At 35.7% G+C, this 24751-nt stretch overlaps 1 protein-coding gene across 1 annotated transcript in view; it reads left to right on the top strand.

Moving 5' to 3' along the window:
- oxt (Xylosyltransferase oxt) overlaps positions 1–24751 on the top strand; it is a 335397-nt gene that overhangs the window by 153722 nt on the left and 156924 nt on the right. The window contains exon 8 of the mRNA XM_090406721.1: positions 22127–22303. Coding sequence (XP_090262847.1) covers positions 22127–22303 — 177 coding nt within the window. The remainder of the gene's footprint in view (positions 1–22126; positions 22304–24751) is intronic.

Raw genomic sequence — 24751 nt, 5'->3', positions numbered from 1 at the left:
TTTTGTAAATGTAAGTTGAATACGCCTGCCGGCATTTATGAATTACCTTAGCGTGGACCACTTTAGAAAACATGCATGCTGCCCAGGTGCCCATATATTCACTTTCTAATTTGGTACTTATTTTAAGGTTTCACTGGTATTCCTGTAACCTCTCTGGTCAACTTATTTTTACAAAACTTTCATATTTTCTACATTTAGGTTTGAAATAATGCAGGATCTAATATCCACTTGATTTTTATAAACTCCTGATATGTAACTTCAAGAGATGTACAGGAAAATTTAAAAGTTTTCCTATTTTTATACTTTTCGTTTCGATTGTTGATTTTTTTATGAAATTTCTTATAACTTATTAAGCAGTCTTAAAGATTTGTATAAGATTTATTTATAAGCAACACATCATTTGCATAAAGTAAAGATCTGAGCAGTCATAATCTCTTAATCTCTCTTTGATATGGTTATTTAATAGTACTTTCCTTTACAATGTAATCTGCTTGATTTTACATCACACCACTTCCTATGACACTTGTGCATAAAATTGAAGTCTTAAGTGCTAATTTACAACTTAAGTATAGACTATCTGTTGCTTTGTCTCATTTACAAAATACTGTTGTAGAGTTTTGAACAGCTTTTCTCATTGGCCCCTTACGATAAGCTTTTCTTCATGTATAACACTTAAATGCAAATTATTATTTTCCCATTATTCTTAACTATTGTAAAGTAAAAGAAGGATCCTTATAATCCTGTTTGGCCTTAACCCAGCTTATTCTTACTCAGGTTTCTGTTATGTATAAATTAAAGATGCCAAGAAATTATATTCTTGGTTTAAACCTTTACCCAAGTGTACTTGTAAGCAAACAATGTTTGTGAGTGAAGTATCTTCACAACTAGACTACTTGTATATAGTGGCTAATGACTTCACATCATTTGCCTTAGTATCCCATAATGCAAAGCATATACCTTTTCAGATGTGTATAATGGAATGCATTATGGGACTACCAGACTGGTTTTGACCTTCATTGAAGTATGTTAAAGTGCAGGGATACTTCTCCAAAAAAAAGTGATCTACAGCAGCACTCCATATGTCACTGAGTGACCCTAAAGGATCACTACCAAACTCATCGTTCCTGCCCCAGATCACTTCAGGACAGGAACTCAGCAGTGGCTCCAATCAATGATATGCAATAGCCTGTCACCAAGCAAAATCTCTCTCCTCCCCAGGTATCAAGCAAACCCAAAGACTAACTTTAAAAAATATCATTAGTGGGAGCCAGATCCAGAAGAGATACCAAGTTTACAGGAATGCAGAAGTCATATATTACCGGTATGCAAGTCATTAAAATATTGTGGATTAGAGATAGATTTCGAAAATATTTTTTCACTTGGTTATACTATAAATTTAAAGATGCCAAGAAATTATATTCTTGGTTTAATCCAAGTTTTTTTTTTTTTTTTTAAATCCTTTCTTTGCTTACACTGGATAAAGGATTAAGCCAAGAATATAATTTAGATGTACTTCAAATTGCATTTGTCTTGAATATTTTCTGTTGCTGATCTGGATGTGATGAGAAATTACTTTTATTAGGCTTTCAAAGTACATCAAGAATATTTTTTATCATCAGTTTTGATGTTATCTTTATCATATCTGATTTCTTTTGCAGTACTCTTTTATTTCTAAACTTTTTATTATTTATTAATCACAGATTTCATTTTATTATTAATAATAAAAGAGATTTCCAGGGAGTCAGGAACTCATTGAGGGAGGTCATTCCCATTCACATCAGCTGTCATCCCTGTTCTTGAATTCATTCACATGACATCTAAAGGCAATCCATTCCAATCACACACTAATCTATGTGAGAAAAATCTAGCCCTAACCCCCTTCTTGACAGCATTCATCCTCAACTTCCATGGATGCCCTTGCATCCTTTTCCCCACTCTCCATATGAAAAATTCTATATACAGGTGGTCCCCTGGTTACAGATGACCCGACTTACGGCATTCTGTACTTACGAACGGGCTCCCCATAAGGATAATTAAATCAGTGATTCCCAAACTGTGCACTCGAAATATTCCAATATTTTCACCGAAATAACTGCTACTATTAGGTAGGCCTGTGATCTGACTTTGGGAAAAAATCCTAATATACTAAGGGCCCCATGAGCCGAAAAAGTTTTGAAACCACTGAATTAAATAATTAAATTAATAATTTGGGAACTAGTTTCTTCCACGCATGTAAACAAACCCACATGTCGAAAGTTTATTTTTCACTTGGTTAGAGTATAATAAAATTAGTTTAATCCTTTATCCAAGTGTGAGCAAACAAAGTTTGCGCCTGATAGTATCTTCAGGACTGGAGTAAGGTGGTACAACACCAGGGCAACTTGTTGCAAAGGTGGAGCAAGAAACCAACACTCCTATCTCAGTATCTCCCATAATGCAAAACACATCTCCTTGCGGATATGTCTAATGTTATGCATTAAGGGAAGGGCCACTACCCAGACTAGTTTCGACCTTTATTGAGGTCTCTTCAGTGGGAGCCAGGCCAAAAGTGGATATACCAGGCAGAAGCATTAGCAGGTCATCTCTACCTATGCATTATGGGAGATACTGAGATAGGAGTGTTGGTAGCTTGCTCCACCTTTGCAATGAGTTGCCCTGGTGTTGTACCACCTTACTCCAGTCCTGAAGATACTATCAGGCGCAAACTTTGTTTGCTCACACTTGGATAAAGGATTAAACTAATTTTATTATACTCTAACCAAGTGAAAAATAAACTTTCAACATCTTTCTCTAAATTCAGAGTAATTTATTAAAAAAGGGTGGCACACCATTTGGCAACTCCTATAGGTAGAGATGACCTGCTAATGCTTCTGCCTGGTATCTCCACTTGGGCCTGGCTCCAAGTGGAGATACCAGGGTAAGGTGGTACACTTTACTGAAGAGACCTCAATATAGGTCGAAACTAGTCTGGGTAGTGGCCCTTCCCTTAATGCATAACATTAGACATATCCGCAATTAGATGTGTTTTGCATTATGGGAGATACTGAGATAGGAGTGTTGGTAGCTTATAGAAATATGTTTATTACAATTACAATAGAATCCCTCTAAACATGCAATCATGTATTAGCTGTGATAAAACACTTTTTGGGTAGATTGGATTGTGTGTGTGCATATCTTTTAATATCTTTTTTTTTTATAATGCTCCCACCCATGAAAGGCTATTTGTAAATCTTAGTACATTTTCTACAGTGGGTGGGCTAAGGATATATTTTTTTAATTTTTTTCATCACTTATATACTTTTTGTAAGCCACTTCAGGTCTCTCATAAGTGGAGAGGTGATCTCACACCAAGTGATAAAATTCATTTCCCACCTCAAGACAATCGCAAACATTCATGCCTTTAGCAGGATTCGAACCAGCAGCCTGTTGTTTGGAGACTGGTATGCTAACCACTTGGCCAACCAGGCTGGCAATTTTATATATACACATATAGATATATTAAAAAATAGATAATATTAATTCTTTTGAAAGACAGTTAAACAAAATAAGCAGTGACAAAACAGTAGTAGAGCATATTCAAGGGGAATACAAACAGGAGTATATTATTATTATCTGAGACCTCCAGGGAGTCAAGGACTCGTTGAGGGAGTCTATAAATCACCCAAACCAGCTGTCATATTTTCTCTTAAATTCGTTCAGACTAGATCCACACACTACCCCTAAAGGCAAACTATTCCATTTACTCACTGCTCTCTGGAAGAAAAACCTAGCTCTTATCTCTTTCTTGACTGCAAATAAAGTTAACTTCCATGAATGCACCTGTGTTCTCTCCCCACCTTCCATATAATGAAAAATTTCGTCAGAGGATATCCTATAACACGTTGAAAAGTTTATAAACATCTATCTTATCACCCCTGAGGTGCATATGTAGACTAGCCTCCTAGTCTAGACCCAAAATGTCAAATCAAATGAGAAGCTCAGGCTCCTTCCAGAACCAGCAGATATGGCAACTCAGACCCTCAGTCCTTATCTGCCAATTAAATATTGAAAGCATCAGCTGGCCTAAATGTCAGTGTTTTTCAAAAATATTCAGAAAAAATTAAATAGACTTAGTTGTTATTCAGGAGACACGCATCGATAAGGAACAGTATTTTCCGAAAATGGGTACAATTCCGAAAATGGCATTACCACATATGTTCAGAGCAAGATTGAAAATGTGTGCCTTGTAGCAACATCAACTCAAGGAAATATCCATACTGTGACTGTAAAAATAGGAGAAATCACAGTCATTAATGTATACAAACCTCCGAGTGTGGAATGGCCAACATGGGTTAGAGCCCTCAAGCCCACCCTTCAATTTATATAGGAGACTTTAATAGTCACCATGAAACTTGGAACTATAGGACTAATGACCTGAATGTCAAATCTCTTGTTGACTGGGCTGAAGATCATAACTACCATTTGATCTTTGGCACAAAAGATAGGAGCACCTTTAGGTCTGCAGCCTGGAATGAAGAGTACAATCCAGATCTGTGTTTTGTGTCTAACAGTATTAACGGCAAGCCTTTGGCTATAAGAAAAGTCTTGGACGACTTCCCCCATAGTCAGCATTGACCTGTACTCATTGAAGTAGGGCTGCAAGTACCACTGAACTCCTCTTTCCCTCGCCCTCGATGGAACTTCAGCAAAGCAAATTGGAATGCCTTTGCTGAAGATCTGGACAAATGTCTCGGTTGGATACTACCCACAGCAAGGAACTGTAGCAGATTTGTAAATGTGGTCATTACAACCACCAAAAAATATATCCTGAGAGGTTTTAGAAAAGAGTATATTTCGGGATGGGATGAAAAGAGTGAGACCCTTTATCAAGAATTTTTGGACAGTGGAGAACAAGAAATTGCCGAGGAATTGTTGCATAGCCTCAGTGATGCTCGTTGACTCAAGTGGACAGAGACTGTTGGATCTCTGGATTTTAAGCACTCTAGCCCTTTGTAGCAGAGCATGGGGTCTGCTACAAAAACTGGGCGAAATTTCACCGATAGGAAGCCAAAGTTTCTCCTAATCAAGTTGCAAATCGAATATTATCTTTGTCAAGAGCACGCCAGAATAATAGCCATGATACTCGAGTCAAAAGAGATCTTGATAAACTGAAAGAGATATGCAATCAAGAATCTTGTTATTCTTTCCCCTTTCTTGTTACAGAAGTGACGGATGCATTGGAGGAAATGAAGCCGGGTAAGGCTCCAGGGTTTGACGGAATGCACGTTTCTAGGCCACTGTGGTAAATACGTGCGTTTTTGGTTTCTCTATTAAAGTTTTACTCTGATATTTTACAGACTGGACATTTACCTTCAGAGTTTAAAAGACAAAAAATAATAGCTATTTTTAAGCCAGGTAAACCAAATGAACAGGTAGAGAGTTAGCCGACCAATCACTCTGCTAAGCACGTGTCTCAAATTATTGGAGAGACTTTTACTGAACAGAATAAGCCCCAAAATACTAGAATATATACCTATTGAACAGGCAGGATTCAGACCAAGCAGAAGCACTATAGACCAGGTCCTGTCTTTGACTACATATATAGAAGTAGGATTTCAGCAGCGCCTTAAGACTGTAGTTGCCTTTATAGAAACCTCACTGTCGCTTATGATACAGTTTGGAGGCAGGGCTCCATTTATAAACTACTTAAAGTCACACAATGCAAAACAACAACTGTGCTTATCAATAATATGCTTAGTAATAGGTCATTCCAGGTTGTTTTGGGAACCAAAACAAGTGGAAGCAAATTGCTGAACAATGGGCTTTCCCACAGTTCTGTCCTCTCTCTGATGTTATTTAGCTTATATATCGCCGACATGCCAGAGACCACATGTAGATGGTTGGGCTTTGGCAACAAGTAGTGGCTCAGTAGAAACTACAGAGACAACACTGACGACTGACCTGGACTCTTGGTAGATATTTCAGGAATTAGCATCTTCAACTGAATATCAACAAATCTGAGACCTGGTCCTGCCACCTTAATAATAAACTTGCCAACAGAAAACTCCAGGTTTACCTTAATGGACAACTTCTTTGACATAATAGTACCTCAGAGTACTTGGGAATAATTCTTGACAGATCTCTGACATTTAAAAAACATCTCATGAACTCATTGGATAAAATTAAGGCTCACAACAATGTAATTCAGAAACTGACCGGAATATCTTGGGGAGCTTCTGCGACTCCACTGCTTAGATGCTCAGCTCTCTGTCTTGTATTTTCCACTGCTGAATATGGATCTCTGGTGTTGATTAACAGCACACACACACCCATTTGGTTGATAAACAGCTCAATAATATTATGCATCTTATTTCAGGAACAATCAAGAGTACCATATAGAATGGCTCCCTATTTTAAGTCTTATTCCTCCTTCATCGTTACAAAGAGCCAACACCTTATGCAGGGAGTATAGAAAGATCCAGAAAAACTCCCCATCTTCCAGTACATAGAGATGCTTCAAATTTAATAGATAGATTGAAATCAAGACATCCTCCTGTCAGTACTGCTATAAGGCTGCTAGAGAACAATTTTGATGTCAATCACGAGTGGAGACACCAGCGGGAGATGCTTGCAGAATCTTCCCTGCATTGAACAACTGCCTGGATATGACCTTCCATGCAAAATTTGGATTACTCTAAATCATCTAAGGACTAACCATGGGCGATGTGCAGACTTTTTTTTTTTTTTTACAAGTGCCACAAAATTCATTCCCCACAATGTGACTGTGGAAGTGAGAAGCAGACCATTTGCCATATTCACCAAGAATGCCCACTGAAAGCGAAATACGAAGGAGAACAAGATTTTCTAGTTTCAACACTTGTGACTATTGACTGGATTAATAACTTAGATATAAACTTGTAATATTTGACTGATAGGAGAATCTTAATTTTCGTATTTGTAATTTCTACTGGTGATGTTTGTATATTTGGTGTGTTTGTGAATGCCCACTTATATACATATATTTAGAGATGTCAAGTTTTAGATTTTTTTTTTATTTTTATAAATATATATATATGTCTGTTTATATTTTAATTATATACATATTGTTATAATTGTCACCGACACTGTATATGTTTCCTTTCTTGCGATGTAATTAGCCATACGATAAATAATAAATAAATAAATATCACCCCTCTTTCTCCTGTTAATCAGAGTCTGCACATACTCACAATCCACATATTCGCAATCTGTCCTCATAATCTAAATCTCATAATCCGGATATAATCTTTGTACTCATCTTTGCACCCTTTCCACAGCTTCTTTATCCCCATGGACCTGGGAGACCAAATTTCTACATAATAATCCAAGCGTGGTCTTATCAAAGTATTATGAACAGGCAAAATGATTTCCTTATCCTTACATGTCAAAGTTCGCTTCAAATCGCAGTTATTCTCTCAGTTGTATTTGCAGCTTTGCTATGTGACCTTTGAACTCAAATTCCTATCCACCAATATGCCAAGATCCTGTGCTTCAGTTTCTTGTAGCATCCTGCACCCCTCTAAAATAATATGCTGCTGGAACTCTAATCATGTCAAAAGCGTGCCAAAGTGAATAACTTTACACTTACTAACATTAAACTGAAAGGCATTTTTGTTTGCCCAAATTTCCAGCTTATTCAAATCCTTTTGTAAGTGCTGAATATTGATAGCATCCCTAATTATCCTGCCTATCTTTGCATCATTGGCAAACAGTTGCACATCTGATATTAGACCCTGCCTGATCTCTTTTAATGTATAGATTGAACAATATTGGCACAAGGACTGAACTCTGAGGTACACCACTGGTCACCTTAAACCTGGCAGATTCACATCCACTGTATCCCACTTTTTGATATTTGTCTGTTAACCATCCCCTGATCCATCTCAAGAGTTTATATTCCAATCCCATATCCTCCAGTTTATGCAACAGCCTTTCATGTGGTATCCTATCAAATGCCTTAGAAAAATTGAACATTATCATAGTGTATCCACCTCTTTTAACCAACTCTTAATATTGTTATAAAATATGAGCAAATTGCTAAAACATGACCTTCCTTTAGTAAACTCATGCACCTCCTTGTAGAGCATAGCTTGTTTGTCTACTCATTTCTGTATGATATGAGAGTTCTTACCAACTTCTCTAAAATCTTCACTGCCATACCAGAGATACTGATAGGTCAGTAGTTATACACATCAGTTTTTGCACCACCCTTGTACAATCAACTATCATACGTTCCTTCCATTCCTGTGGTATCATTCCTGAGCTGAGACTCAAGTTATACAAACATGGCACAAGCCAAACCAATTTGGCTGAACATTCCTTTAGCAAACGGGCTGATATTCATCTGTCCCTATAGACAAATTCTTATCCAGGTTATGCAATAGCTCTTCAAGCTCATTTTCATGAAACTCTAACTCTTCATCCAATGTAGCAGTAGCACTGTGCACCATGTTACATACACCTGGTTGTGATATAACCTTAGCAAAGTGAATACTCATTAACTGAACAATCTCATTAGCTTCCGACACTCGAGTACCATCTGCATTGCTATGTATTATTGCTTAAGGTAGAAAAAGCCACCAAAAACTTGAAATGCAGAAAGGCTGCTGAAGTAGATATTTTACTGGAAATGCTTAAGTGTCAAGGTATAAAAGTTTTATAATGGCCATACTGCATAATTCAGATAGCCTGGTCAGAAGGTCAAATTTTCAATGATTGGAGTAGAGCTCTCGTAGTAAAAAAAAAAAAAAAAGTGAATAAAACTGAATGTGAGAATTACAGAGGAACTACTAAGTGTTCCAGGTAGGATTTATGCAAGCATACTTGAATATAGGTTGAGTTGAGAATATAGGTATTCTTAAAGACATATGGAAAAATCTCATCATCTCTCTCAGTTCAACAGAACTACAATATGCAAAAAAACTACACAACACGTGGTCATGTACCGGATTCTGACTGAAGCATTCGAACACATGCATGCCATCAAACACGAATGATCAAATGTAATGGCCTAACAGTTACTAAAGTGTATGTTTTAAATGTAACTTAATGCATTTGTTTTCACACCAGTTCAGCCTTGAAAATGCTAGACAGTGGCTAGTGAAACTTGTTGGTTCTTTGTATATTTTATTATTTCTCTTCTGGTCTTTTAATAATAAAAGTTCTTTATTTTAATTTACAAGTATATTTATGGAGAAGTTTGGTATTATCCTATTGGCTCTATTGTGTCGTCAGTTCCATGTTGAGTCAGCCAGATTTTATAAGAATTCTTTCTTTTCAGGTTACACGGTGGTCATTATTGACTGTGAAGAATTTATAGAGACAAAAATATACTTTGGAGTAATTGTGTTGCTTCTGATTTATGAAAATAACACTGTGTTTTGACCTCTGTATCAAGGTCATCAACAGGAAAACGTACATGTGCACAGAACACAAGCTACATGACACTATACAAAAGTAAGATAAATCTAAATTCTTTGTTAATTGTTTATCCTAGCCTGATCTCTGGCTAGGGTAAACGGTAAAGTTTAATTAATAAAATAAAAGAAATTTTTTATACATATAAGTATAATAATATACAAATGATTAAAAAATCTTCATAAATAAAAATAAAGTTTTATAGTGGAACTACATTGAACACATCTCTGCATTCCTTTATATTAAGTTTTTTTTGTGTTGGGGATTCTGCCATCATGTTGTGGATGCCATGTATTGGTTGCAGATGGGTCCTCCAGATAATTGAAATTATTAATTCATCATTCTTGTTTAGATTTGGATGATGTTTCAGCATCTCACAAGTGTCATTGAACTTTCTTTGAAACTAGGTTTTGGTGTGGCCTTTCCAGTTGATTCTGACATGTTGGAAGTGCATGGTCTGACAGGCCTGTTTTACCATAGTGGAGGAATTTATAATGTGGCATTTTATGTTTATCTTTTTGTATTGGGATGGTTTGCCCTGTTTGTCCTATGTATGGTAGGTTCTTATCAGTGATACTGTTCTTCTCAAACAGAAGATATTTCTGCCCAATATGATGACCTTCTTTGTCCACATACTTCACTCTGGTTATTTATTGTGACACAAAAATTTTACCTGTAAACAAGAAGGTATGGCCATGGGCTCATCACTTTTCTCCACTGTTAACTTTCACATGGACGACTTCAAGCAATCAGCTCTAGATTATTCTTCTTCTTATTATTATTATTCAGGCCTCCAAGGAGTCAAAAGACTCATCGAGGGAGGTCCTTCCTAAGACATAAAGTCTGTCAAGACTCATCGAGGGGAGGTCCCCCCCTGAGAAACACAAGTTTATCATACCACTCTTTAAAGTCACTGACCGTTCTCGCTCCCACCACTCCATCAGGCAATGCATTCCACGGCTCAACCACCCTCCACACAAAGAAACCACTCCTTACCCTCTTGCTCACAGTTTCCTTTCGTAACTTCCAGGGATGGCCTCTTGTCATCACTCCTTCCCGCTGATCAACCAAGCGAAAGAACTCCCCAGTGTCAACCCTGTAACCACCTCTCAACAGTTTAAAAGTCTCAATCATATCACCTCTCCTTCTTCTATCCACCAAACTCTGCAGTCCACATTCTCTCAGCCGATCCTCATAACTATCCTTGTACAGTCCTGAAACCATCTTTGTCATCCGTCTTTGTATCCTTTCCACAGTTAATTTATCCCCTTCAAATCCTGGGGACCAAATCTGAGAACAATAGTCCAAGTGTGGTCTGATCAGAGACTTATACAACGGAATGATAACCCTCTTATCTCTGCAGGTCAGTGTTCTTCTCATAATAGCAGCAATCCTCTGTGTTACCTTCACCACCTTTGCAATATGTCCCCTAAACTTCAGGTTTCTATCAATCATCAACCCCAGATCTCTTGTCTCCCCTACTTCCTTCAGTATAACTCCTCCCATAGAGTATGCAGCATCCCATCGATGTTTCCCAAACCTCAAGACCTTACATTTTGCTGCATTAAACTGACATCCCCATTCATTTGCCCATCTATCTAGCTTTTCTGATTTAGCAAGCCTAAAGCGTAAAGTCAAATTCACTCAGATATGTGAATGATATTTTTGCCATTTGGCTTCAAAATGTTAAATGTATTCCTAAGCCATTTGAACAAACAACACAAACGTATCCAGTTTACCATCAGTATTGGAAAGACTAACTTATCTCCTTTTCTAGAGATACTTGTCACACTTTTTCCTTTAGATTGCCTTTCATTCATGTTCTACTACAAATCTACACATGCCTATACATACATAAAAATTCATTCCATAGTCCAATGCAAAAACTAGAGGTTATTAGCACCTTCAAACATAAAGCTCTAACAATTTGCTTTAGTGAGCAGGCAGTGAAGAAAGAATATGAAATTATTAGCCAAACATTTATTAAAATGGCTACAAAAACAAAAAAGTTCACAAGATCCTCCACAATAATACTATTAAAAGTAAAAAATTACAAGAATGCCATACCACACATTAGGGGAATATCAGAAAAAATAGATAGCATACTACATGGATACAACATTAAGGCAATCTTCAAACATCCTGCAAAATTAAAAAGTATACTCAACTCATCCAAAGAACCCCTTCCCTACCTTGCCCACCTGCAACCTACTCTGCATAGGAGAAACAGGGTTCACTATTCCAGTAAGAAAAGATAAACATAAATGCCACATTATATCCCTCCACTATGGTAAAACAGGTCTGTCAGACCATGCATTTTAAACATTTCATAGAATAAGCTGGAAAGGCACCATGTCCCTGCACTGCACCAAAACCTGGTTTGAAAGTTCAAGGAAGCTTGTGAGATGCTGAAACATCATCCGAATCTAAACAAGAACGATAATTAGTAATTCCAAAAATCTGGAGGACTCATCTGCAACCAGTATAGCATGCAGAGCATGATGACAGAACTCCAACCATTAAACACTATAGAGATGTGTTTAATGTAGTTCTACTATAAAACTTACTAATTATATGAAGAACTAAAGGCTTCAATTCGGCGATGTGAAATTATTTAAGTTAAGGGATATTACATCCCATATTGTTTCATAGCTGAATAAGAAACTCAAAGAGTTTCATGCCGAATATAGAAACTATATAAAGTTCGGCGAGTCCAAGTGTAAGCAGATACCTGGATAGTGCAACACTGAGGCAACTCATAGCAAGAGTGGAGCAAGCTCTGATCACTGTTCTTGGTATTTACTCATAATGTGAAACCCAGCTTCCAGGAGCTGTATTACTGTTCTACATTATGAGAGAAGGTCACTACTCAGAGTGGTTTCAACCTTTATTGAGGTCTCATCAGTGAGTAGCTAGACCCTAGTTAATACCAAGTTGTAGCGAACAGAACTTGCATACTGTCGTGGTTCACTTTCTTTTGCACTTTCTAATAATTTTAGTTTGCCTACCACAGTACCTTATCTTACTTATTTATCCTTTCTCTCTTATATCAAAATCTTACTGGCCGAGCCATTCTTTGTTATAATATTTATTTTTGTATTATACCCTTTTGACTATGCCCCTTGTTTAATGTTCTTTCCCCTTTTGCTTTACCTTGCGCCTTTATTATTTGTTAATTATATTGCTACTGCTATCTTAGCTCTCTCACATATGCAAGTAAATCGCTTGTCTCCTATCAAATATTTTTTTCTTAAGATCTTTGCAGTCTTATTGGCCTCTTTATATTCTAAACATCATCTTATCACACAACAATCTGATGGAGTTCACCCGATAAGTATTAACACATTTAATTTTTCACTGTGCCAGCTAATACCTAGGATAGAAAGGATTCTTGCTCAGGGTGACCCCTTCAGGGTGATACATGATAATTAGATCAAGATTAATCTTATCCCTCTGTTTGCTTATTTCTTTCTCACAGTTGTGGCTTGCTTAAAACATTTGTACTCATGGATTTATCCCGCTTAGTTCGTTGATATTTTTATGAGCGGTAGTTTTGAATTCATATAACATAGGCAGATCAGGCAGGTACTTGAAAGAAACAATTTAATGAGCTTTAAGGAAATATACAATTATGCAATTCAAACAGGTTATTATGATTGTTCTCAAGTTAGATCAAAGGCTCTAATTAATTTATACTAATCACACATAATAACTTGCAATAACCACTAATATAATCAATTTAGTATAAATTCATAGGTAATCATCATGCCATTCTGATACACGTGACCATGAGTTAACACAATAACACACTTTATACGTTAAGTTTAGCTTGATCAGATATCTACTCGGCCTCGTGGGGCAAACAAATCTTAACACTATCTCAGGCCTATGCCTAGTTGTAGGCTATTCTTACAGTCCCTTAAAGTTTAGCCCAATTCAAATGTTCTCACAGGGAATTCACTCTCTTCTATAACTGGAAATAGGAATTCAAAGGTCTACATTACCATTTCTGTCCTTAAATTCTTAAAGTTCTTCCTGCCTTGTCTGGTCATTAAGGCCTTCAATATAGTTTTTTTTTAGAGGATATCTCCCGTTGATCTGTGTGAGTAGAATCTCAGCGGGAAAACTGGGAGGTGGCACGGTAACGTCGCCTAGAACGGATGGCATCAGTTTGGTTCCTCCGTCGCACGACAACACACAGCTACTCTAGTCACGGATATAGCTTGGCCCATTACAAACGCTACGACAGACGAACCAAATGCCTTCCACGACTAGGCAGGAGCCTCCCTGACAATGAGCTCAACCACTGTCCAAGAGATCTGGAATCATGCTTGCAAGGCCTTTTTGTTTAATTTTCTCCTCTCGGCAATTCTCGATCTTCGCGATGCACACCAGCGTGGTCACGTGTGCTCACGTCAGTCTCCTTAGCTCCCTCTGTTTTAGTCGCACGTGTGCCTGCTTTCCTTTCCTGGAAGATGCTTAGGTTTCCTTTTCCAGTACTTCTCTCCTTCCCTTCCTTTGCATAATGCAGGACGGCAAAAGTGACCCGTGAACCCTGACTCATAGGCCTTTGCTAATTTAGTACTAGAGACTGGTTTTTTCAAGTGGATTTGCCAGCTTACATGGCTCTCTATATCTGGTCCACACTTAATACAGATTATATATAAAAGCTTATTATACAAATTTATGTAATTCCTAAATTTTAATTGTTTTGCACTTGTAAACAGCTTACACTTATTCTATTGCCAACATTCCATATTCTCTGCCTAAATTGTATTAAAGTTGTGACCTGAATAATTTACATTAAACATTTCTTAGCCCTTTCAGGACACAACAATACCCTACTATAAGAATTGCCAAGAAGGTGTCCTAATAAATTACTAATTATATGAAGAGCCAAAGGCTTCAATTCGGCGATGTGAAATTATTTAAGTTAAGGGATATCTTAACTTAAATAATTTCACATCACCTACTCACTGATGAGACCTCAATAAAGGTTGAAACCGGTCTGGGTAATTACCTCACATAATGTAGAACAGTAATACAGCTCCTAGAAGCTGGGTTTCACATTATGAGTAAATACCAAGAACAGTGATCGGAGCTTTCTCCACCCTTGCTATGATTTGCCTCAGTGTTGCACTACCAAATGGGTTATGTGTTGCACTACCAAATGGGTTATGTGTTGCACTATCCAGGTATTTGCTTACACTTGGACTTGCCGAACTTTATATAGTTTCTATATTCGGCATGAAACTCTTTGAGTTTCTTATTCGGCTATGAAACAATATGTGATGTAATATCCCTTAACTTAAAAAAAAAAAAACCTATAAAACTTTTTTTCATTTTTATTTATGTAGAATTTTTTATCATCTGTATATTCTCAGGAGCGGCTCATGCATAGGCACTGCGGAACTGCAATACCCTCAGTTTTTCTCGATATATAAATATATTTATTTATTTATTTATATAGAGCCTGTGTAGCTCAGTGGATGTGGCGTTTACCAACCACCGCGCTTGGCCGCACGAAGGAAGACTTGGTTTCGAGTCTAGTCGGCGACTAGAGGAAATTTTTCTAAGCCTTTTTTCGACCGGTTCCCGAGTTAGTCGATCTCTGGCACGGGCAAGCAGGTTTTTCCTCCCGGAAACTCGGGTTTTTCGTCCTGTAAACTCAAGAAAATCGACCGTAGAACCCACATTATTTCAGACATTAAATATATTGTGGTAGGATTAGGGACCACGAGATGGCGGCACATTTGAGCCGTCTCTCTTCACTGCGTACCGCTTAATTCGTGATAGCCTTGGGCCATCTGTCTCTGATTGGGTACCAGTGGAGATTGAACTGCCCACTCAGTCTCCAAAAGTTAGATAGGGCTAAATGGCCTCGCCTACTCCCGTATACGGGAATAAAAAGGCGTTAGTTGATTTTTTTTTGATTTATTTATATTTGCTTGTAATATTTAATTTTATTATTAACAATCCTATACAATTCTCTTATTTTATATAAAAAATAATAAAAATCCATCTTGTAGCACTTAGGAGGGCAAAGGACGCTAGCTGCACTGTGTTTACCACAGTGTCATATTTGCTAGTATTTGCTACGCTTATGCACGACATAGTGAGATGCGAGCTATTTGCGTAATGCGACACTGTCCGTCGCGCAGTTCCACTGTTGTTTATATGCAATTTGCGCCAGTAGTAGAGTGTTTGTAGTACTTATCATGCTTACTCCATCTCTTTAACTATTTGGACATTACAATTAAAGACATAACATTTGTTATAATTTTTATTTTAGAACATTATTGGGATTATTAACAATTATGAACTCAGAAATGCAACCTCAAGAAATAAGTTTTGTGACTGTAAGTGAACTACAAAAACTTAAATTTTCAGAGTTAACTCTTGCTGAGAAAGTTTCTATTAAAATAAGAGGCCGTCCTTTACCCAATATTCAAATATCTCAGCTAGGAATAAGCAATGATAAGAAGTTTTAATATGGAGTGGTATAAAAAGAACAGTTGGCTATGTGGTTGCAAAGTGAAAAATGCGCTATTTTGTTTTCCACGTTTCTTGTTTGGAGGTGATACAAAATGGACAAAGGATGGTTTTGTAAATATAAATAAAATGAAAAAAATTTTACCATAATTTTGATATTTTATCCAAACATGTATACACTGTATTTACAGTGTGTATGTATACTTCGAAAGTTGCAGCACCCCCACGATTTCAAGCCACGAGCCGCCACTGTATATTCTTATATATTCTTATATGCATAAAAAATTTATTTATTTTAATTAATTTATATTTCTGTATATTTTTATTTATTATTATTATATTTATTTTCACCAGAGGTCAGGCTAGGGTAAATGATTAACAGAGCATTTAGATTTACTTTTGTGTACTGTCATATAGCTTGTGTCCTATGTATATGTATGTTTTCCTGATGATTACCTCTATACAGAGGTAGAAACATAGTGTTATTTTCATAATTAGAAGTAAAGTAATTATCCCAACACGTCTGTTTTTGTGTCCATAAATTCTTCACAATGAAGGGCAGATTGTATGAGGTTTGATATACTGGATATTACTCTAGTGTTCTGAAATCCATTTTTAAACCGATCTTTGTGATCAAAATAAGACAAGCTGGAACATTGTAACAGTAGCAGCTATTATGACTTTGCACAAGGTAAGAGATGGATTTGGAATTTGAAGGTGGCAGTAAGTTGAAATTTCTTCAAAATCTTTGACATATGTTCAGAAACTCCTTTAATGTAAGCAATAAGAATTCTTCAACTTCTTTTTGGAGGATGTTGAATTTAACTGGCAATGTTTTATGTAATTCTTGCATTATAACCATTTAATAGGGCAGTTTGTTTGATACTTTCCAATTTCTCTTGAAAAGATACATCCTAGGAGCAAATTTTATATGCTCTTTATAATAAGAATTTTATAATTGTATATTTTTGAAATCAGTGATGTGCAGTATTAGATAGAAATATTATTACTTATCCTCTTTGTTCTTCATTGCACATAAGGCCGAAATCTATTTCTTCCGGATACCTGTATTCTACCACCAATTCAGCTTGTGGGAAAAAGCTGAATTGGTGGTAGAAGACAGGTATCTGAAAGAAATGGATTTCCCCAACTCCTCCCAGCCAGCCATACTTCTTTCATTCTCTGCCAAGTTAATTTAGGCCTTTCCTTTTGGAATCCATTTCAAAACTACTCGTGGAATCTCTCTGCTGTCTATTCTCAGTAATGTCCAATCCATTTCATCTACATTTTTTTAATTTCATTTTTGATGCTTTTTTGCTCAGTCAGATAGGAATATAGCGACCTGTGAAAGTTGGTTCACAGTAACCATAATTGAAAGTGGTCTGTCAGATTTTCCTCTGTGTATGTCACCACAAGATATTTCTTTTGAGGATTCTTTCTGTAAACTTAATTTGATGATGAAAATTATTAACTGTATGTAGAAAGGAGGAGCTCAGATTCAGTTTCATTCCAAATATTGTTAGCAGCATCTACATAATGTAGCTAGAGAAATGGTTTAGGGTGGAGAGAAGATTCTTTCTTCAAGGCATTTTAAATAAAAATTTGCCCAGAGAGGTTTATACATCATTCCTTCAACTTGTTTGTAAAGTTTATCTTTACAGGGTGAAATATCCACCCTTCTTCACCCATAGTCTAAAAAGATGATGGTCCTGACATACTCTCTCTCCTATTGTTTCTCTCTTGGAATCTCTTTAACAAAGTGCAGAACAAAGAATTAATCCTTTTTCTAATATTATTTATCCAGGTGATTCTAAGTCACCACAGTGTTTTTTTACCAGAAGTCAAACCCTCTAGTGCTTGACTTCTGAACTTTGGCTTGATCTAGCTATGTGGCCCAGCCAGTGGAGCTGTTTCTGATGTATTTTTGCGACGATATTTTCTTGTGTTCTAGCAATGGAGTGGATTTCTACATGCATGATTGTATTGAAATAGTTCATAACGTCAGATGGAAGTAATCAGAATAAAAATTCTGATTACTCAATATGAGATAAAGTTGACTAGACTATATTCTATCAGTTTAAATCAAAACAAAAACAAACAAAAAAAAGCAAAACGATATATGGTAGAATTTTATGTTGCTGAAGATTCACCTCGATAAAAAGGAATTGCTGTTTTCGTTTGGAAACTAGGATGAAATGTGGAAAGACAGCTACTGAAACAAACACCAAATGACCATCAGTAGAATTCAGGGTTGGCACTATCAGTGTAGGAGACATCAACATTGAAAGAAGTGAAATTGGCAAAGGAATTGGAGTACCACCAGGTCGACATAATTGGTGCTACTGAAGAAAAAGAAGAAGAAAAAAAGGACAGACTTGAGATTCTTCTAAATAACAAATACAAGATGTTATGTCTTCTTGAACAGCAGACAGCATCAAATGGCGATGCATGCAAACATCAGAATGAAAAATTGAACATTGAGACTTTGAGCCTATGGTCCCACAGAAAGTTCTACTACAGAAGTATACAAAATTTTTGAGTCATTAGAGAATGCACTTGACATAAAGAAAAAGCAAGAGTTGATCCTGTAGGAAATCTAAATAGCAGAGTAAGATATAATTAACAAACACTGAAATGTGTTGGGAAAATTAGGAGATTAAAGTAGTCAGTACTATTATAATGTTTCAATACAAATGTGCACAAATTCACAAGCAAAGAATATACAAGAAATAAGAAAGAACTCATTGACTACGTTATTGTTGATAGTGATATATTTTTACACTGGTTCAGGACAGAAGCTTTGAAATAGTAAGTGATCATTATTTAGTTTGGAGCAAGATAAAATTTAATATCATATTGAAAAGTGTGCAAGAAAGTTTTTAAATGAATAAATTGAGTTACTTTCAGAAGTGAACTGTAGACTCAAATATGAAAATATTATTCAAGAAAAAATGAAAGAGTTTGAGATGAGAATCAAACCTTGGAGACTAATTTGCAAACTCTGAAGAAAACATTAATCGAGCCAGAGAAGCATGTGCTGAAGTTTCCTGCAACTCTTTAGCGAACCAGGAAGTTAATGATGCATGGAAAAGAAGAAAGCATATCGAAAGTTCCTAGCAAGTGAATCAGAATGTGCTCTAAGTGAATGTAATGAAAAATGTAACACAGTGAAGTAAGTGTAAAAGTAAGTAAACAAAAGTCATGGAAAGACTTGGATAAGAATACATTACTATATTAGTATCAGAAAAGTGGCAGCATGTTCTACAAGCTATTAAAAAAGTTAAGATTGGAGGAAGGAGTACTGTAAAAGGAATCAGATGATAAAGGTGACATGAAAACAGAATATGAAGCCATTCTAGATCTTTGGAATAATTACTGCAAAATCTTACTGAATGAAACAAGAAGTGATGGAATAGTGGAGAAGAATGCTTTTAAGAATACACGTCAATCACTTGAGGTAGAGAACGCCATCATTTTCTCCTTGAAAATGATGGCTTTCATCTCTATTGTCAGATGTGCAAACTCATATGGCTGCAGAAGTTCTCATATTTGATGACTTAATAATGAGTGATTTTTCTATGGATCAATCCACTTTGATATAAAAATGCCCAGAATTTTTTTTTTTTTATTTCTTTATCCTTATTGGATGCCTGAAGCAGCTTGAAAAAGTTCCATGTTTGGTCTTTAGAACAGGGTTTCTGGACTACATAAAAATAAATAAATTACAAAAAATTATATAAAATAGATAAAACATTAAAAAAAAGAAGAAATATTAGTAAAGCTATAGTACAAATCTACTATAGGTGAAGGAAGGTAGAAATCTTCCTGACAAAATGAAAGGATACTGCAATATTAAGAGGGTTTAGAACTTTAGCTATACATTCCAAAATCACTTTAATATATGGGAGTGGAATCTAAGTAATATCTTCACGAGTTCTAGAGACTGGTTGTTTAAAGCTGTTAAAGGCTTGCTTGATAAATGATTCATTAATGCCATTTTGCAGAAAAGCAGATCTGATATAAATCAATTCCTGCTGTAAAGGGTCTTCAGTGGAATAGATATGAGCACGATGTAATAAGGTTTTAATGGTTGCAATCTTTTGACTAGGATGATAAGTAGTATGGATATAACGATCAGTATGAGTTTCTTTTCTTAAAACCAAAAATTGTAAACTACCACCTTGTTGATGATGAATTAAAATAACTAAAAAGGCTAGTTGATAGTTTTTCTCCTCTTCTAAAACAAACTGAATTCTCAGATGAATCATGTTTATTTTTGAAATGAATAGTTTTAAATCATGATGATAAGCCTTTCCATATTGTAAAAATATCATCTACATATCTGTACTATCACACTGTACAGTGATAAGTCTGTAAGGAGACCATCTTACTAAATGCTCCATTTAGTAATTGGCAAGTGTAGGAGAGTTAGGACTATCCATAGCTATTCCTTCAACTTGTTGGTATAATTTATATAGATGACAAAGTCAATAAGTTTGATAATATGAAGAGGAAAATTTTGTTTAAGTAAATTAATAGTATCTACCCAAGGAATGTTTGTGAAAAAAAGATACTATATCAAAACTAAACAAAATATCTGAAGGTTCTAAAGATTAGATTACTAGTTTTTGGCTTAAAATCTAAGGAGTTCTTGATGTGAGAAGCAGATTTTCCAGTAAATGAAGATAATAACAGAGATAACTATTTAGAAACTTTACATATAGAGCATCCAATCGAAGCTACTAGTGATCTTAATGGAACATCTGGCTTATGAATTTTGGGAAGACTATATAATCTGGGTGGATGAGCAATAAAAGATTTTAAGTTTTTTTCTTTAATTCTTTGTCCCAACTGGAGATGTTATCATTTTATTGACTTTATTAATTTGGCTAGAAGTCGGAATGAGAGACCTCACATGGGACAAATTGTCAGTTAGGGAGGGCTGTGTGGGAATGAAAGCTAATGATTACAATAAACTCAAAAGGCAACTCAGAGTAGTGCTATAGCTTATGAAACTGCAAAGGAAAGATATCAATAATATTCAGGACATGGCCTAGGGCTATTTCAGAAGAGTAAGGGGGGTGTTAAGGATTTTAAGATTCAATATGATAAATATGTTATCAGTTGAATGAACTTCTGTAATTTACCTGGGATATTAAGTGGTGGAGCAGATTCAGAGGCAAATGACCAAAATTTTGACTGTGGTTTACGGAATATGCCTTATGAGATGAGGATAGATCGAACATTTGTGCATTATAAACTTTAGCTATTAGAATGAAAAAGATGGGATATGATTGAAACTTATAAATTACTGAAGGAGTGTTTTAGAGTAGATGATAAAGAAATTTTCCACATGACTGGACAGGAAAGAAACCAAGGGGTACTGTGGAAATGGTGCAGAGTGGTGGTTGGTAAAGGTGTAAGGACAAAAATTTATTTTTGGAGAATGACTTGTAACTGAATGAAATAAGTTGGCAGAAACAGTCATGAGTGCTTTGGTTGAATAATTTAGAGGAGGAGAGATGATGATCATTGTCAGTTATGTTTAGTGTCAGCTTCTCACAATTACTCTATAGATTCTATGGATATATACCTGTACAATAATAATAATAATATATTTGCATATTTCAATCATGTCTGTTTTTAGTTACTAAGAGCTTGCAACACTTTTCACTCAACTGAATTAGACTTTTGTATTACTTTTCAAAGCTTGTGGAGTGTGTTTGTTGCACTTGTCAAGTATGTTACATGAAACTGGTTGAGAAACACTGATCACGTAGTTTACAATATTATACCATTGTAAGTAATAAAATTTTAATTTTTAAATACACTTATATACAGCTTTAAATGTCTTCATAATATATATTACAGTGTTATGCAGATGACATAAAAGAAAAATAACTAGCTGAAAGTAGTTTGCATGTGCAGAAAGTGAGAGAGAGGGGTACTGTAATTTTTAGTTTCCCTCAGCTAGTACATATGTAACATGTCGTAAGTTTCATTATTGTATATACTACCAAAATGTTATTGTATACTGTGTATCATAGCATTGGAATTTTATGATTGTGCTAGACTCTGATAGCATGCATTTTCAGCATTTCTTATGATAGTTTTACATGGGGTAGTATCTAAATTCATTTGTGCAGTACTAGAAAAAAAAATCCTTAAATTGCTTTTTTTTTTTCTTCCTTCCTTTTAGTCATTTTTTCATACAGTTCTCCAAAACAGTGAGTTTTGTAATACAGTTATAGATAATAATCTCCATGTAACCAACTGGAAAAGAAAACAAGGATGCAAATGTCAGTACAGGCATATTGTTGACTGGTGTGGCTGTTCCCCCAATGATTTTAAGCTGGATGATTGGCCCAGGCTTCAGGTAATATACACAACAATAGTAAATGTAGAATGAATTTTGAATTTCCTGTGTGTTAATGGCAATTTGATCCATTAAAATCTCAGGTTTCGATACTTCAGGTTTGGATATGGCAACTCTTCAGTGTACTTATTCAGTTCATGTATAAGAAATTGACAATGTTGTCCACTTTCTTTCTTTTTATAGATATAAAGAGGGAAGACTTAAAGAGAATAGCAGTAGAAGGAATGAATGGAGTAAAGATAAAAATTGTTGAGTTGAACTGTGAAAGAGTGGTAAATAGTTGCTGCATATTATGTTGGAGGTTTAATGGATTTTTTACAACACTCAAAAAGAATTAAATTAGAATTTAATACTCCTATATTTCGTCCTAGTCACTAGGACATCTACGGGGATTACAAAGACAATTAATGTAACATGCACACAAAATCTTACAATACTAAGCCCAACCACGTGGGTGACACTAAAGTCCTATCTAGGTGGAGCGCCCTCTAAGGGCGGTAGTAGGTGGCCTGGAATGTAAGGTGGGACCTCTGGTGATGAGTGTTTCCCAAATCTTCGGAAGCTTAATGCAACTGTATGTGTTAAGATTTGGTTGGTTTCTGAGAGCTGCTGCTGCTTCTAAGAAAAGTCTCTCTTTCTTGAATTTGCTGTGGTGGAGCATGGTGGTTTTCTTCCATGATACTCTGTGGGTGGTGTCCAAAACATGTTGCTGCATATGTTTTAATTGATTTAGAGGAGGTGTAGGAGTTGGAATTAATGATGCCAATTCTGATGAGCCATGGAAATATTAAAATGCAAGCAGTAGAAACTGAACATCTATATAAAAGAGAGCAAAGTGAAGTGAATTAGTGAGTGATGGATCATTAATCACTCTGATTGCTGCCTTTTATGCTGAGCCAAGTGTGTTTAGAATGGTCTTAGAGGTACCACATTAAATCTAAGAACAGTATTCATTGGTCAAATGAATTGGATTTGTATAAAAATAATAGCTGTTCATAGAATGTGAAAGTGAAGAGAAGTCTTAATTTCATGGATTCTCTCTCTCTTTCTCTCTCTGTGTATGTGTATCAGTATACAGAATGTTGTTATAAATAGTTTTAATGGAACATGGGTACTAGACATATTTTAAAAAACTTTCATGGCTTACACATATAACTAAAATATATAGAACTTTATTCAAAAATTCCAATAGATTTTATTCAACATTACATAGGCATCAGGTTTGGGAGACAGACTTAACTACCTTCAAAACATTAATGAATCACAATAATGATTTTTAAAGCATGGTCATGCTAGCTCATGTCTCAGTCACAACTGAAGTATGTGGTTGCACCATTAGAGTTCAAAGGAACAATTGTTGAAAGTTGTGTAGATTAAAAAAAAAAAAAAAAAGCGTATGAAAAATTAGTACCGATCACTTCCCAAAACTAAGAGTTTGGCATGTGGTATCAACAGTTAAGGTTTGGGTCATTTCAAGAAGGAAAACACTATCAGATTTGAGCTTTCTAGAATGAAGTTTTCTGTGAGCTTTCTGGAATGAAGTTTTCTCTGTAACCAACTGGAAAAGAAAACAAGGATGCAAATGTCAGTACAGGCATATTGTTGACGGGTGTGGCTGGTTCCAAAGAACTCTTTGCCTAGTTTCAGTAGTGTGAGAAGCAAGACCAGACTTATCGGATTCTAAAAATGTAATATAATCTTGATGTTCTTTGATTTAATTAAGGCAGAATGGCCAGTCTTTCCAACATAGCAACGATGACATGATCAGGGTACCTGATACACCTAGTGAAGAAAGAGGTGGTGAATATTCCTTGTAGATGGTAAGAAGGAAGACAGCTTCCAAGCTGGCTTGAAGGAAGCGTATAAGTTGAATTTGCAAACAATCTGTGCTATTTGTTCAGAAGTTTAAGATAGGTAATTGAAATTCTTTTCACATCAGATTGAGTCTGGTAGAAGGATGATAATTATCAATAACTTTTTGAATGATAGTTTTGTTTTATCCATTACATTACATTCTTTTATGACAGTGTGCATGGGAAGTGTTTAAAAAATACTTAAATAATGCAATATCAGAATGTGTTCTTGTTTGATGAATAAATAGAGTAGGAGTGCAATTGATGTGTAATCTAATTAACACATTCGCTGCCAACTACAAGTATACTCGTAGTTGGTATATGAGCCTCACAAACGAACTACGAATATACGCGTATGCCGATTACCGAACACCTATGCCAGGCACGAGTAAACCCATAGTATAAGCATTTTAATTTGGACCCTTGACTTGTGAATAAAGTGAAAAGCATGTCTGGGGACTTGATAGAAGGAAATTAATTTCAGCAAAAGTATAGTATAGTATTATAAGAGATATTGTTGTGTAAACTGTGTATTTATTAATGCAAATAAAACAATTTTTTGAAGTTTTTTCAACATATACATATATTTATATAC

Source organism: Typopeltis vanoorti, chromosome 17, assembly GCF_054136105.1.
Source record: "Typopeltis vanoorti isolate ZY-2024b chromosome 17, IOZ_Tvanoo_1.0, whole genome shotgun sequence".
NCBI classification, from domain to species: domain Eukaryota; kingdom Metazoa; phylum Arthropoda; class Arachnida; order Uropygi; family Thelyphonidae; genus Typopeltis; species Typopeltis vanoorti.
This window is presented reverse-complemented; position numbering and strand designations above follow the sequence as displayed.